The sequence below is a fragment of the Drosophila arizonae genome, chromosome 3 (genome assembly GCF_054131065.1).
Source record: "Drosophila arizonae isolate 15081-1271.41 chromosome 3, UAZ_ARI_1.0, whole genome shotgun sequence".
NCBI classification, from domain to species: domain Eukaryota; kingdom Metazoa; phylum Arthropoda; class Insecta; order Diptera; family Drosophilidae; genus Drosophila; species Drosophila arizonae.
In genome coordinates, this window is record NC_142923.1 from 24,880,474 (window position 1) to 24,897,061 (window position 16,588).

The following is a 16,588-nucleotide window of genomic DNA, read 5'->3' on the forward strand; positions in this document are numbered from 1 at the left end:
TGACGAGTTGAAAGGGCGACAAGCAGGACTATAATTGGCCTTTGAGCGGTTATGAAAATGCATAAATTTGAAGCTTAACAGCTGCAACGCATTTAGTTGCATGGGCTACTTAGCTCGCCCTTAGCCCTTAGCTTCTACCCCATCCCTCTGGCATCGTTCAGCTGAGGCAATATCAACCGTTTGCTGTCCATCATTGGCCATAGACTTTTCATATTATGACTCAGAGCGCACACATTACCTGGCTGTCATTTAGCCAATTACCTGGCAAGGCAAACAAAGCAACAAAGTGTACAGAGTGGATATACATACATATATGTACAAATATCTATCTATAGGGGGTGATCGGTGAATGCCACCGGCCATTCATTCATATTATTATGTCTATATTATGTTTGAGAATTGATGCCCATAAATATGTAGCCAACAATTGGCAACAGCTGTTCGAGAGCGGCTGAGGCTGTTGCTGCTGCTGCTGCGGCTGCGGCTGCAACGAAAATGAACACATCTCTGGCTCTCTTCGTTGTCGCTGTGTCGCTTTGTAGTCTGTGTTGCTTTCCAGTTTGTCGCTTTCTAGAAGGCGACATCGAGTGAATTCAGCGGATCCCCGAAAAAACAAAAATTCGCTGTGCTCGCGAGAGCTGTTTTGGGGTTTTCTTTTCGCTTTGCGAACGTTTGGCGTTTGGACGTGTTCGCGTTTCGCTAAATGTCGCGCCGTTTCACCGCCTGCTGAGCAAAAAGTTAGTGTACCGCTGGGCGTATACGCAACATTGTGCACATCCATCAACGCACACATCACACATACGCCCTGTGGACGGTGGACGTTTTGCCTAGGCAAACATTTTACTGGCATAGGCCGTCATTACTGCGCGACGTCCGTTCGGAGCGATCGACGATCCCAGTGTGAGAGTGAGAGAGAGATAGTGAGATCAGTGCTCGTCCGTTCGCTCGTTCGTTCGTTCCCTGTTCCCATTTGACCAGTCGCTTGTTGGCCAGTCGTTGGCCTGCCGCTCGTGCGTTCCGTTCGTCGTCTTCTTCGTCGTCGTCTTCGTCGTCGTCGTTGTCGTTGTCGAAGTTGTTGTCGTTGTCATCTCCATTCGCTGGCGTACGCGTTGCCAGCTGTCAGCGACTCGGCGCAGCGCCGTTTGGAACTAAAAACGTTTCCAAGGCACGGGATTTTCTCAACAACAACAACAGCAACAACAACAAAAGCAACAACATTTTCATAAACGCCTTTGCCTTTTGCTATTTTTAACGTGTGTGTGCGGCCAAACACAAAAATTTTTCACAATTTCTTTCTTTCTTAAATTTTTTTCTAACGATTTGCCCGAGTTATTCTGTGCGTGTGTGGATTTTGCATGTGTGCGTATGTATGTATATTTGTGTGTGTGTGCGTATATGTGGAAAATTTTGTTGCGTTAAATACGTTATAAAACAATCAAAGTTTATGCAGCAAACGGCATAAGTTTTCATGTCAGTTAAAATTAAAAAAAAAAAATCTATGAAGTTTTTGTGAAATGAAAACAAAAAATTGAATTAATATGTGCTGATAATTTACGACAAAAATGTTAAAGAAATTAAAGAAAGAAAATTAAAAAGTAAGAAACATGAAGGAAAAGAAAACCAACCAAACCTTCGCATAAAGTCATATCTTAATTAAAATACAACGAGCTTGTATTATTTTTAGTTGCCATGGGTCGGTTGAACTTGTGCTCTGACAAACTGAAAATCAAAATTAGATAAAACAAAAGTTTAATAAAAATATATCTAAAATATCAATTAGTTCATTCGAAAAACGATATCAGTTGATCCACAACAGCAGTAACTACTGCAGTAGTTGGCTGGCGTTTTTTGGGGTGTTAATACTTAATTTATGTGAACCTATAAATAATTTCAATTTAGAGAATGTGTTTGCCTGCCTTCTACTACATATAATATAACGAATAGTGCGCGTTGTTCGACAAAAATATGCTAAAAATACCAAAAACTGAACGCTGCGTGTCGCTGTCTAAGTGTGTGTGTGTGTGTGTGCTGGTGTGAGTGTGCTGCAGTGTGTGTGAGTGCGCGTGCAAGTGTGTGTGCGTGTGTGTGTGTGTACATGAGAGTGCAGTGGAGATTGATTGAAACGCAGTCGCGTTGCTCAACTAAAACAAAAAGTAAATGCAACTCAAGCAAAACCGAAAAATTAAATAAGAAAAATAAAAAATATAAATTAAAAAAAATAAATAAAATGAGAAATGAAAAGAAAAAAACAAACAAAATGCAAAACGCACTCAAGAACGGACGACACTGACGGCTGTCAGTCGCGTCGTGCCCCAAACACATCGACAACGACGTCAGTCACTTGGGACTATTATTCAATTTTGCACAGACCGAACCAGGGACAGCGACACTTTTTGCTTGGCAAAAAAAAAAAAAAAAACTAAAAAAAAAAAAAATAGAAAATTAAAAAAAACATAGAATTCTAATAGACTTTGCCAAAGAGTCCGCAAAATACAGTTAAATATTACGAGAATTTGCTCCTTTTTTATGCTCATTTATGAAATTGAAATGATTATATTGGTTTTTGTGAAATGTTCGTCTTTCTGTCCGTCCGCTAGGGGCGTGGCAAATCGAAAGAGGCATTTTCCGGTTTCTCAGAAACCAATGCCCATTGAGGGTGTGGCTAAATTTTGATATCCTCAATTAATGTAGGCAATACCAGTTAATATATTGGGGGGCGTGGCAAATCGAAAAGTGAATCTGATCGTGAATGGGTATGCTGCAGTCGATGCGGCCCGGCTGCAACGTTCTTACTTGCTTTTTGCTGCTCATTTCTTAATTTGTTTTTCTCTTGTTGTTGTTTCTCTTCATTCTAGCCAAAGCGAATTTTATTTATTTTCCTTTGGTCGTTGGCAGGCAGCAAATTTTAAAATAACAATGATACATGCGGCTGCTGCTTGTTTATAAATAAATGCGCATACGTAAATGCTTTTATCAGCCCAGCTCGCAAGAGCTCTGTGATAAAGCTAACACACACATACAAACACACAGATAGAGCTAACTAACTAAATTGTTGGGGTTCGCTTTTAGATGCCTTTGCATTTATGTTAGCCAGGTCTTTATTTTCAATAGTAACTGTTTAAAATTCTCTTGCCTTTTATTTATGTATATATATATTTTTATATATTTAATTAAATTGACAAAAATTACTAATGCTAGACATGAAAATTTTGGATGCTCTTTTTAGGATTAAATTGCCTCAAAGGTAGCAGGCCACAATAATAATAATAATAAATATATCTGGAGGTACTTTATATAACAAATATATACAAATTTGTATAATATAATAATTTTGTATTTATATAATATATTTTATATAAATAAATTTAAAGCACAGTTTCTGACTTTAGTTAGTATTTCTAATAATTTCACATGTATATTTTTCTGCATTTTAAAAGTTATTTGTTAGTTTAGTGATATAATTGACCATAGATCTTTGAAAGATATAAAACTGTGCGCGATATAAAACTGTGATATAGTGCATTTCCTTATAGCATGCAGTTCAATACTGCTTTTGCTATGATACTCTCCCTGCATCTGAAAAATCTTCTGTGAATTCGTACTATTTTTGTGTCATCAATATTTATTTCAATTTTCTCTCTGTGTATATGACGTTTTCTCGGACTTTATATGCTGACGTATATTTACTAATATTATGAATATTTGAAAGTGTGTAATATAAATTGAAGATATATTTTCATATATTATCTCAACTTCCGTTAGGTTGTTGTACACTTTCGGGCGTTATCGATTGCAGAATACTCATTCATGGTCCAAAAGCCGCCAGATAACTTTTATGATTTGTCAGACTTTGACCACCATTCTCTTTAGGAATTGCGTATATAGAGTTTTCGAAAATATGATATATCTATTCATTAGGCATATAAACATATCTAGATATGTATATACATATATCCTAATATATATATCCTAAATGGCAAACTTATTTCCATTTTGACTTTTCAATTAAAATATAGTATAGTACTATAATATACTTAGTCTAACAGTAATTTAGTTATGTCAATGTTGCTGTTCTGTGGAAAACTACAAATCGCTAACGTAATATACAATGTTGGCATAAATTATGCTGTTGTATTTGAATTTCGTATACGAAATAGTTTTCCCTTTCGCTTTGCTTCTGGAGCTGGAAATTTATGGCTCCCATTCTGAAGAATAGGAAAAAAATGTTGCCTGCAGCACTTGGCGCGTTGTCTGTGGCTGCTGCTGCTGCTGCTGCTGCTGCTGCTGTTTATGCTACGAATTTTACAATCCCGAAAATTTCTTCACTTTGAAAGCAGAGCGTAAGAGGGGGGAGTGAGTGGAAGTGAGTGCGAATACAATCGCATGCACTGTACAATGCGTGTGTTTTCATCATCACTAATGTTTAAACAAAATAACATTGGCAGCTAGAGACAGAGCAGCCTCTGATGCCTCTGAGGCTTCTGACGCTTCTGCTCCTCTGCTCGGTGTGTGTATTTTGCTATTAATAACAAAAGCTTCAGAAGAATTCAAATTCAAATTCGAAATTTGAATTTCTTTTTGTTATTTCATTTCGTTTCGGTTCGTTTCGTCTCGTTTCGTTTGCTCGGCAACCGCAAGAGAACAATAAACTGAGTAGCAGAGCCAGCCAAAGATGCCAAAGATTCGAAGAACACAAAAAAAAAAAAAAATAAATAAATTAAAAAAAACGTGGCTAAAATGCTTGCGGTACATTTTATGAATAGCTATCACGAATATATTATAGTGCTGCAATTGCTATACAATCATATTCAATCGATCGACGCCAAGTATACAAATTAATATTAATGCTGTAAAAAGAATAATTTTTATGCAAAGCATTCTGAAGAATGGAAGTATAATAACAAAAAATATTTGTTAAAGTGGCAGAAGTAATTAGTAATTCAAATGTATTGGAATACATTATGAAAGGAATAGCGTTTTACTAGATGAGTGTCTGTCAATATAAAAAGTTAATACTAAACTTCTGTTAGGCTAGAAATTTATATTGTACAACTTCTGGGTAAGAGTTGCAACGGATATATTTTTCAAATAATGAATTTAAAAAAAAATGTTTTTTTTTTTATATTAATTCATACTTTAATAGCTCAAATTTGTTTAGTTAACTGTTGCACCATCTTCCCATTGATATTGCAGATTTTCAGTTGATGTTGGGCTTTAACATCTTCTATAAACATTTTATATTTTAAATTGCTATTTTATATATAATAATTTTAATTTTTCCCCATTAAATTGTAAATAAAATATATTTAGTATATTTTTTAATACATTTTCATTTCAATTCTGCCAAGTCATATGCCACTCTGGTATTTTCTGGTAAATAATCGTAAACTTTCTATTTATAATCAATTAAAAATTGCTTGAATTGCTAAAAACAATGGCTCTCAAAACAAAATAGGCAATGTACGCACTTGTTTTCTGTTTGCTGTCAGCAGGTGGATATTGTGGCCCTTCTTTGTTGCCAGCCACGCCCAGTGTACGCAAGCACAGAATTCCACTCGACCATGTGATAAGCCAATGCACAGCATCCGTTCAGTCTCAACTCTGCTTGCCTCTCTCTCGCTCTGTCTCTTTCTCTCTCCCGCTCATGCTACAATAAAGCAGTAAATTATTTGCAACAGAGTGAAGAATTTCCAAATAAACAATTTCCGCTGGAGCTCTGGTTTAACCAACCCAATGATATCGCAATGCCACAGCATTAGCCACTGAGCCACATGGCGTATACACAATGTGCGTTAAGCGCACATTTCCTGCTCATGTTTGCTCGTGTTGTAGTTGTTTCTTCTGCTTCTTCTGCTCACAGACATTGTTGTTAGTTGGTATTCTTTAAGCAATTGAATAAATATATTCCTTTTAAATTTTATTTTTTTGGGAAATTATTGCAAATGGAATCGCATTAAGCGGGAATATCTATTAAATATATGTGATGTGATACTTTGAATATATGAATAGTAAACAACTTGACTGTTCGAATAGTAGAGCCCAGCAAAGAGGCTCTATTTGTTTCACAATTATCGATTGTTATCGATAATAAGAAAATGGAGTGCATATAAGCTGCCAAGACTCTAGCTTTTGTGGCTTATCAGATCTCTGGGTGTATGTGGACTGTCGGACGGACAGACAGACATGTTTATATCGACTTAGTCTCTACTACTAGGGTGTCCCATGCCTTCTGCTGCCTGTTCACATTCATAAAATCATATATACCCTGTCTTCACATTTCCAATTAGTTCAGGGTATAAAAATTTACAGTTGATATATTGAAGCTCTCCAATTGAATTTTCGTTATATATTTTTGGGTTATATTTAATATATATTTATATTTGATCAACCTGGATCATAATCTTTTGCAAATATTAAGGAAAATGCACAAATAATTAAAGCTTCGCCTAATGCCTCAAGTCGTTAGGCCGTTCGGTTCCGTTCGGTTCGGTTCGTTTCGTGTTGATCATTTCACAAATTCATGACTCATAACAGCCTGCGTTCTCAAGCGTCTATCAAACATATAAAACACCTGTTAAAGATCTTGTGAAAAGTGTTGTATTTTAAGATATTGACTAATTAGCATGAACGCCTATGCGAAACTAAATGAATTATAATTAAAAACTATTGTTTACACAAGTTTAGTTCAATATATGAAATGAATCACAACAAGACAAACAAAGAAATCTATAACAAACAATATCCATCTATGTGCATTGTACAATAAATATATACATAAATATATTTATATGATTAACACATGGCCCAGCCGCAGAGATTACATAGCTCTTAATGAAAGCAAAAGCCCATTGGCCGAGCAACATAAATAATTACGAGGCAGTAAAACGAAGAAAACAAAAAGCAAATAATAATACTAGAAACTACTTGGCAAAGCTACAAAAACAAAAACAAAAACAAAAAACTAAAAAAGAAATGTATAATGAAACAAAACCAACAACGCCTAATACAATTTACCACATATCAAAAACTTTGATCCGATCCACAAATAAGAAATAAAAAATAAAAAGCAAAAGCAAAACAAGTAAAATGAAAACCCTGCGAGTGCTGTGCCTGGCATTTGTCTGCTACTATGCAATCTTCATAATATATTATTACTACAATCGTGCCTACGTACGGGCCAATAAACAAACGAGTGCCTCGACTCGCTGATCCGCTGATCCCGTAGCGAGTGGCTGCCCCACACAGCGAGTGGCTGCCACCGGGCAACAGCTGAGCGTGGCAACCTGCAGCTGCCTCCCACTCAAAGCGACGGCCCGCCATTGAGAATTTCTTTTCGTTTGGCCTTTGACGCGAATACACACTCACACACATAAGCACACACACACACACAGAGAAATGAATACACATGTATATCTATAGATATAGCTGCGCTATATTATATATACAAAATGATGCTGTGTTGCGGCTATAAATTTGGATAGTCCCGGTGCCAAGCAAAACTCAGAACGAAAATCGTTTTTGTTATTAACAAACAACAGTGCGGGCAACACTCACACACATACGATTGCACACGCACACTCACAGCACACATACACATTTATATGCGAGTATCGCTTAGCAATTGGTAATTTCAATTGCATTTCATCCTAATAAACTGCATCAGCAAAAGCCAAGATACAATACATCATTATTCAACATCATCAGCATCACCAACATCATCATCATCATCATTTGTTCTCTTCATTCGAGGTACTCTCATATCCATTTATATTATTTACAACATAAACATTTCAAAGCGCGCGTGCCCAAAAAAAAAAATTGAAAAAAAAAAAATAACATTTTGACAGATAAAAATCAATTAAATCGCGCTATAAATCAAATTGGAAAATGCAAAAATAAATAAATAAATGTTTACAAGGGAAAAAATCTTTTCTTGAAAGCTATATACAGATCATGCTCGATATTAACTTGATTACATAAACGAAAAAAAAAAAAATAAATAAAACATATAAAATAAAATTAATAAAAACTTAAAAAAAAAATAAGTATAATTTTAACAAATAAAAAAAAAAGAAAAAAAAAAACAATTATATAAAATATTTGAGTAATTTTTAAATGAAATGCAAGCGAAAAACATATGAAAATGAAGATATCGATAATATGCTTCGATAAACAAAATTTTTTGAATTAATATAATAATATAATTTGAATATAGAAATATAAAATAATTTCTTTTTATAAATTATTAAAAAGTGAATATTTAAATAAAAATATATATTTGAGTTATCTAAAATTTGTTTACACAACGATTCTAACTAAAGTTTTTCACTTGTCTTTGCAGCCTTGCAGCTTATCCAATGATGGCCTACGATATTAGCATAAAGATCGATAATTCTGAAATGCTAGCGATAGAAACTTGATCGATAATTGAGAAGGCAATTCAAATCAAAATAAGAACATCAACAAAAAGTTACAACTTTCGCGTTTCAGTGAAAAATCAACAAATTAACTAATAACAAAGCATCCAAGCTAAACTAACTCTAAGTTAAGCAGAAGTCAACAAATAAACAAGCAACAGCAACTGTAGCAAACCCAATTACGTAGCAAATAAAACTTAACTTAAAACGAAATTAAGCGAAACGAACTAAAAGTTAGATTAAACACAACAACACACACCAATGCAAATGAAGCAAAAGCAACAACAGCAACAACAGCAGCAACCGCAACAATTGAGCAGTAAATCAATGCGCAACATACGAAAGCATAAAAAGCTCAAAGCGTGTACAACAATTAGTAGTAGAAATTAGTAGAAAGTAGCAGAGGAAGAAGAAGAAGAAGAAGAGGAGGAGTTAGAGAAGCACATCCTGTAGGAAGAAGCATTGAGCATGCAACAGGCTGATCAACTAACGCAACAACAACTACAGCTACAGCAACAACAACAGCTACAGCTCCAACAGCAACAGCAGCTGCAACAAAATGGCGGCGATATGGCCGCCTATGCCGCTGCCCAGGCCGCCGCCGGCATCAAGCGCGCCCCAATGAGCGGCGGCCGCTTTGACTTTGAGGACGGCGGCACCTACTGCGGCGGCTGGGACGAGGGCAAGGCCCATGGACACGGCGTCTGCACCGGGCCGAAGCATCAGGGCGCGTATGCAGGCGCCTGGAATTATGGCTTTGAAGTATCCGGATCGTACATTTGGCCCAGGTAACTACAACATTTAGTTTGTTTTTATGCAATTAACAGACTTTTAATGAGTTTTTGCATACAATAAAAATGCCAAATTCGGAATGGAATTTACAGCTTCATTAATTTTAGTGCAAGAGAAACTTTAAATTAGTTATGCATGCTGTGACGTCATTAATGCATGCTGAAGTTTTCTTAGGTGGCAACGCTGTTTCGATGTGTGCCTAGTGAATGGTAAGGACAGAGAAGAGGAAGAAGTGCGCATAGAAAAGTTGACCCAACTGGAAAAAGTTATTTATTTAATTTGTGTGGAGCAATTTAGTTTTGTAGAGCTTTGCTAATAACAGTACTTTCATTAAAGCAGTAAAAAATAAATCATATTAAAATAAGACTGAAAACCGTTTCATAAAGCAATTTAATGAAGCAGAGAAGAGGCAGAAAATAAAGCGCTCACACGATCAAATGTTCGTTTTTTTTTTTTTTTGTTCAAGTGTTGACAGTTTAGCCTATTTCCGGCTAGATCTAGCCTAATTGACAGTCTATTGATATACATAAATACATTGAAAATTAATATGGATGGAATAGCGATAATTGAGCAGAAGTCCTAATAGTTAAGAGAATCATAGAGCAGGAGAAAAACGGAAAATTATTAATATTAATGTACCTAAGCTATTTAGCATATAAATTTAGTCTATATTTTTTTGAGCTGCGTAATGAGATAATCCAATGCCAGTCTGTATATCTGTCTATTTCTCTCTGTCGACAGAGAGACATCCCTATTTATCTCAGAGTCTATCTCTCTGTGACTGCCTAACAAAAGCAAGAGACGACGAAGAACTTCCGAAGATCATTTAAGTTGTCTGTATGTATGCATCAGTATTCATTCGGTATTCATATTTGAGTAAAACGAAGCTAGAGCTTGTAGCAGCAGAGAGAGCTCCCATTGGTCACTCAAAGCTCGAGTGCAACGATCTCTACCTACCAGGTAGCTGTCGTCGGGCTCAAGAGTTGAGCGCGACTTCGGCTTTGAGTTAGTGATGCCCTATATAAAGGGCGACAGCTGTAGCATTTCTTCAGTCAGCCAGGCGTGGTGGGGGCCAGTCGAGCAGTGCTCTAAAGTGAAGTAAAGTGAAGTGGGTGATCGTTAAGCTAAGCATTAAAGACTTAGAGGGGAATACATGGAGGAAAGAAACACTTAGAGAAGGAATACGTAAAAGAAGTGCGTAAAAAATATTCTTGAAGGAAATACTTACAAAAAATACTTAAAGAAAACACAGGAAATAATTGTAGAAAATATGTAAGAAAATATTGAGATTAAATATATAGAAGAAGTACTTAGAAGAAATTCCATGAGAAAATACTTAGAAGACATACATACAATAAATATTTAGAGAAAACAGAGGAAATGCTTAGAAAAATTTCTTGGAGGGAATACTTAGAGCAAATACTTAAAGAAAATAGAGAATATACTTAGAAGAATCAAATTATAATTTCTCTATTATATTAATCTATTTCTGCTTGCAGCGGATCACACTACGAGGGTCAGTGGCAAAATGGTCGTCGACATGGTTTGGGCGTGGAGCAGATTGGCCGGCAGATCTACCGTGGCGAATGGTCAAAGGATGGGCACAAGGGGCGCTACGGTGTGCGGGAGAGCACTGTGTCGACGGCCAAGTACGAGGGCACCTGGAACGAAGGCTATCAGGATGGTTCCGGTTGCGAGACCTACGCAGATGGCGGTAAGTGGTTCACGCTGCGTATACGTAATTTCACTCGATGCATGAGATCATTCGGCGACTATTTGCTGGTCCGCGCATAATTTGAAAATACAACAGCAGCAGCGCGGCAGCTGAAATCAATTTATTGTTTTATTTTACTTTTTGACATTTCTGTAATAATTCGGCGCCTGTCCATGTAAGTGTCGGTGTGTCGGTGTGTGTGCATTCGTTTAGCCCCTTTGAATATTCTGTTCTTGGCTTGCCGGTAAACCAAAATCTCTCACATACAAAGCCGCTTCACACACACACACACACACTGAGAGTGACCACAGCCTGACGTCATATTTTCCTCAGTCTTTTTACGTTTTTCTTTTGAAACATTTTTGCAACATGAGTTGGTTTTTTCTGGGGAAATTCGGTTAGCTCGCCAACGGGTGCCCAGAGCATATGGCTCTCCATCTACTATATACACTTATGCATATGTATGTGTAGGCATTGCCTTCTGGGGTGATGCATATACTAAATATATAATATGCAAATATTAAAATATATTTGCAGTTTATATTGTTTCGCGAAATGTCATTGTGTGCGAATGCGATGCACTCATATTGTATTGAGGTTGTTATTCACAATTGTGGCTCATCAATGCATGTGCTTGCATCTGATACAGTGCGCCAATAATGTATTCGTACAGCAGCAAGGCTCTTCTTTTGAAATAATTAAGATATATATAGCCAGTAAACACGTTTAATATGATATAAATAGTATTATCATATTGAATTGATAAAAATTAATTTCATTATATTGATGAGCTTAAGTGTACGATCATAGCAACAGTGTACTTTGCTTCTGGTTATTTTAGCACAGATCTTTAATTGGACAAAGTTCGGGCTTTTATGTTGACTAAAATTACTAAAGAGGTTTTAATTGCGCTTAAATTGTTTAAAAGCCTCTCAGCATATTAAACTTTATTGAAAAGTGAGCTGAAGCAAAAGGTGGAACAAAAGGAACTTAATCTTCTCATATTAAATTCCCTTAAATTAAATAATGACTAGGGCGAGAAAACTTTTGTATACCTGACTATATACAGTGTACCAATTATGTTTCCTTCCGAAAGAAAAAAACAAAAGAGTTAATCTGAATTTAAATAAATTTCATTTTAACTATTTTATAAAGAATTATATTAAAATGTTTCTTAGTTTAAGATTTCCAATTAAATAATTTTGAAAAGTAATAAGTATATTTAAAAAATCTTATTCATTCAAAAAGGTTATTTCTGGCATTGTAAATACTTTTTAGCTAGCAATTAATTTTATTTAGAGCTTAGAGAAAATCTTTTGATAGTGCTTGCAACTTACTTCATTGATGACTTCATTAAAAACTTATTTTTTTTTACATATATATGGGATTCGTTTAAGTGATTAAGTTAACCGAATGCTCTTAGCTGCCTGGCTAACTGCAATATACGAGTAGTTAGTTGTCCCTTTGCCTCTCCTCTCTTTCTTAATATAGAACTTTTATTATTAGGGGCTCTCGGCAAATACCCAATAGCCCACAACTGCGGACATCTTGTGTACGGGCTGCAGTAACCTTTAAGCCTATGCAAATGTTTGCCCTGGTGTCTGGGGGGAGGCAACAACTATAAATTGTCATTGCTGCTAAGCCTCAGCAACATTTACTAATTAAATAACCCAACCTGCTTCCGACATTCCTTCCGAATGCCACAACATAAAAAGGCGAACAGTCTGTCCCTCCGTAAGGTCTTCAAATGGCGCCATTAATAGAATACCAGTTACTTCCAGCAATACGAGAGCCTACGACTGGGCGGCCGGCTAATGAATGTATTCCATGCCAAGTAGATGCAGTCGAGAGTTCTGGCAGGAATTGCGCCTGCTTGAGGCATTCCAATGAGGTCACACACTGCGGTTGAATTTATCATTTGCATTTTAATTGGCCAACACGAGGGGAAGTGGAGAAACGGGCGTGCGATCTAATGGCCTATTTTTTGTCCGTATTGCAGGCAAGTACCAGGGCCAGTGGCAGGAGGGCAAGCGGCACGGCTATGGCATACGCACCTCGGCGCCCTTTGGCCTCGCCTCGCATCATCGCCGCAAGAATCTGCACGCCTCGTTGAGCTCCCTGCGCAGCGCCGAGAACGGCAATGCCATCAAGGCGCCCGAGAAGACCGAGGAGATACGCGGCGGCTTCGTGCTGACCGCCAAGTCGGATAAGCTGCCCGTGCGCCGCAACAGCCTCACCGAGAAGACGAAGAAGGGTTTTCTGATGGTATGTCAACAGGTGCCTAACAAGCCCCCACATTATATTGATTGCTTTTTTTTCATCATCGCAGGGTCTGAAAATGCGTAAGCAGCGCAGCACTGGAGATTTGGAAAAACGAGGCACCATCGCCTCCGGCAGCATAAGGTCCACGATGTCGTCGGCCTCGTGGATTAGCACCGGCTCCGAGCAGTCCAACTTGACAACGAAGTGAGTGCGAAATGATGATGACTAATTAATATACTAAATGGAATTAATTAATTTAATTAATATTAATATACTAAATTGAATTAATTAATATAATTCCTTTAATTACTGTAGAATCCGGTTATAACAATGCTTATAGCGTCCGTACGGTTATTGCGACGAAAATGCCAACAACTGCCCAACAAACTTTTACCAAACTTTAAGGGTTATAGCGTCGTCCGGGTGTAAAGACGGACTTGGGACTTGAGCGTTGCTATAATCGAATTCTACTGTAAATATGTATATACATATACACATATATGTGTATTTTATATAGCGAGGATAGTTCTAAAGTATTGAATGTTTTAGAGGAATACCGTAATGGGGAGGCATATTGTTATATCATCCACCGCACTAACGATATTCTTACCCATAGTCAACTAATCTCTTAAAAATCTTTTTAATAATATAGAAACAAAGAATCCGGTTATTACGACGTTCAAAGGACTGTATATATATTATATAGTATATATATTATATAGTGAAAATAACTCTTAAGGGCTAGGCATAATGTCATTGCATTAAGCTTGTCTATGGTAATCTTTATAAGAATATTCAAAGAGAAAAAAGTTAAAATATATTTATTCTTGACATCAAGAAATTCGATGAGTAAGAATTTAGTCTTTCAAAGAACTTGGAATGAAATAATAGTTAAACAATATTTATTTTGTATGCACCCTCTGCATAGCGACACAGAGTCCAATAAACTTTATAAGAATATCGAATAGACTATTCGACCTGCTCTGTCATATATGTAAATTACCTTAGAGGTAGAGGCTGATAACTAGTCGAGTTAGAAAGTACATTCATTTATTTAATTTGATATATAGTTCTCAAGCCAACTATGATATTTACTAATGTAATTCCCATTTTCATAGATCTGCGCACACAGAGTCCAATGCCAGTTTTACCATGGAGGATGAGCAGCTGGATCCCACGGTAGTGGAGACCTACATGGGTGAATGGAAGAAGGACAAGCGCTGTGGTCACGGCGTTGCCGAGCGGAGCGACGGACTCAAGTGAGTAAACAAACTTAATGTGATTCAATCACAGATAACTAACTCCTCTCTATCTTCTCTTTCCCCCGTCCATTGCAGATATGAGGGCGAGTGGTACAACAATCGCAAGCACGGCTATGGCGTGACCACGTTTCGCGATGGCACCGTCGAGGAGGGCAAATACAAGAACAACATATTGATCAGCAGCCAGAAGAAAAAGCATTTGTTCCTGGCGCGTTCGCGCAAATTCCGTGACCGTATCACGGCCGCCGTTAATTCCGCGCAGCGTGCCCTCAAAATGGCCATGCAGCGCTCCGACATGGCCATCTCGCGCATGGCCACAGCCGCTGCCAAGGCCCAGAACGCGGACATCGCCGCCGAGCAGGCGCGCATCGATTGCGAGAACGCCGTGCGCATGGCACGCGAGTTTGCGCCGGACTTCAAGCCCTCGGTGCTGGAGCGTTTCGAGAAGCTGCGCTATCGCGAGCGCGAGCGCTACCGCGCGCCCCCCAGCCAAAACAATGTGGACTTGAGTCTGGGCATGTCGGCTGGCGGCAAGTCGGCGACGTCCATGCAGCAGCAGCAGCAACAGCAGCAGCAGCAGCAATTTTCGCCGGCCAGCAGTGGCGGTGGCTCCGGCTCGGATGCATATGCCACGCAGGCGCAGCGACAGCAGCAATATGTGAACATGCAGCAGCAGCAGCGGCGCATGTCGCAGCAGCAACACGAGTCGGAGTGCCCGGTGCCCTCGTCCATGTATTCGCAGCAGCTGCCCGTCTCGCCGCAGACGGATCTCTCCGGGATGGTGAGCCAAGCGCAGCCCAGCCATGCGCAGGTCGTCAGCGCCATCAATCAAATGTATCACCAGCAGCAGCATCAACAGCAGCAGCAACAGCAACAGCAACAGCAGCAGCAACAGCAGCAGCAGCAGCAATTGCAACAGAACAATCCACAAATGAATCCTGCATATCAGTTCCAGCAGCAGCAGCCGCCCGGCGGCGTCAAACTGAATCAGCAGGCGCCTTTTGGCGGCGGCAATCCCAATGTGGCGCCCAGCAACATGAGCAACATGTCGCCGCAGCAGCAGCACCAACAGCAATTGATGCAGCAGCAGCAACTACAGCAACAGCAGCAGCAACAAAGACTCTACCAGCAGCAACAGCAGCAGCAACAACAACAGCTGCAGCAGCAGCAGCAGCAGCCCTCTCTGCAATCCTCGCCTAGTCATAACAGTGCCACCCTGTTGCGTCGCGCCTCCCAGCAGCAGCAGCAACAGCTGCACCAGCAACAGCTGGCGGATGCTGCCGCCAATGCCGCCGCCATGGCCGCGGCGCAGCAGCAGCCGCGCGGCCAGCGGCCACCCATGCTCGGCCAGATGGGCCAGCAGTCGTCCATCGATCACTTTGACCACTATAAGAGGCCGCCCAGCCGGGACTCGTCCATCGATCGCTATGCGCGGGCGGCGAGCCGCATGAGCGGCGGCTTTGCCGGCTCACGTCAGGCCTCGCTGGATCGCACCGGGCTGGCCGATACGATGCCCAATGGCGGCGGCGGTGGGGCCAGCACTCCGGATGGGCGTCCACGTGCTGGCTCAGTATTTCGGGGCACTACGCCGGTGCCGGGCGCAACAGGCGCCACTGTCAACTCGCCCATGACCGGCAATGGTTCGCTGCCCTCGGGCGCCGGCGGGCGTTTGTCGCGTGCCGGCACGCCCAGTTTGGGCAGTGGCGGTGGGCGTGCGCCCAGCCAAAGCAATGCGGCGGAGCCGCTCTTCTCGTCGCCCAATCAGCCCTTCGAGGATGTGCTGTTGCGTCAACGCACGCTCGGCCAGGATATCATTCCCTCGCCCTTGCAACCCAAACGTACCGAAAGCTTATATCTGCCAGCTAAGCCCGCGACACCGGTGGGCGTGCCCATGGGCGGCAAAGGCGGTGGTGGCAAGAAAATGAAGGTGAGTCAAAGAAAATTATGTTTGGAAAAGCGAATAAGGGAAATATATCGAAAACTTAAATAATCAGACTATTAAGAGAATATTTTGCATGTGGATAGTAGATTTGGGTGTTACTTAATATAAATATGGGGTTTTTATTTATATTTATTTATTTATCAATATATTTATGGCAAATTTCTGTCCTGCCTTTATTATCCCCTAAAGAAGTCAGTCA

The 16,588-nt window shown here is 39.6% G+C and overlaps 1 protein-coding gene across 9 annotated transcripts in view; it reads left to right on the forward strand.

The window, feature by feature from the left end:
* The window catches only part of jp (junctophilin), a 32,089-nt gene that overhangs the window by 11,421 nt on the left and 4,080 nt on the right, over positions 1-16,588 (forward strand). For 3 of the 9 annotated variants that reach the window (XM_089465596.1, XM_089465594.1, XM_089465599.1), the window contains exons 2-7: positions 8,342-9,205; positions 10,709-10,923; positions 12,923-13,188; positions 13,253-13,389; positions 14,304-14,444; positions 14,523-16,374. In XM_089465596.1, coding sequence (XP_089321722.1) covers positions 8,886-9,205; positions 10,709-10,923; positions 12,923-13,188; positions 13,253-13,389; positions 14,304-14,444; positions 14,523-16,374 — 2,931 coding nt within the window. In that variant the 5' untranslated portion in view covers positions 8,342-8,885. The other 6 variants (XM_018003119.2, XM_089465598.1, XM_089465601.1 and 3 more) reach the window with 6 other exon arrangements.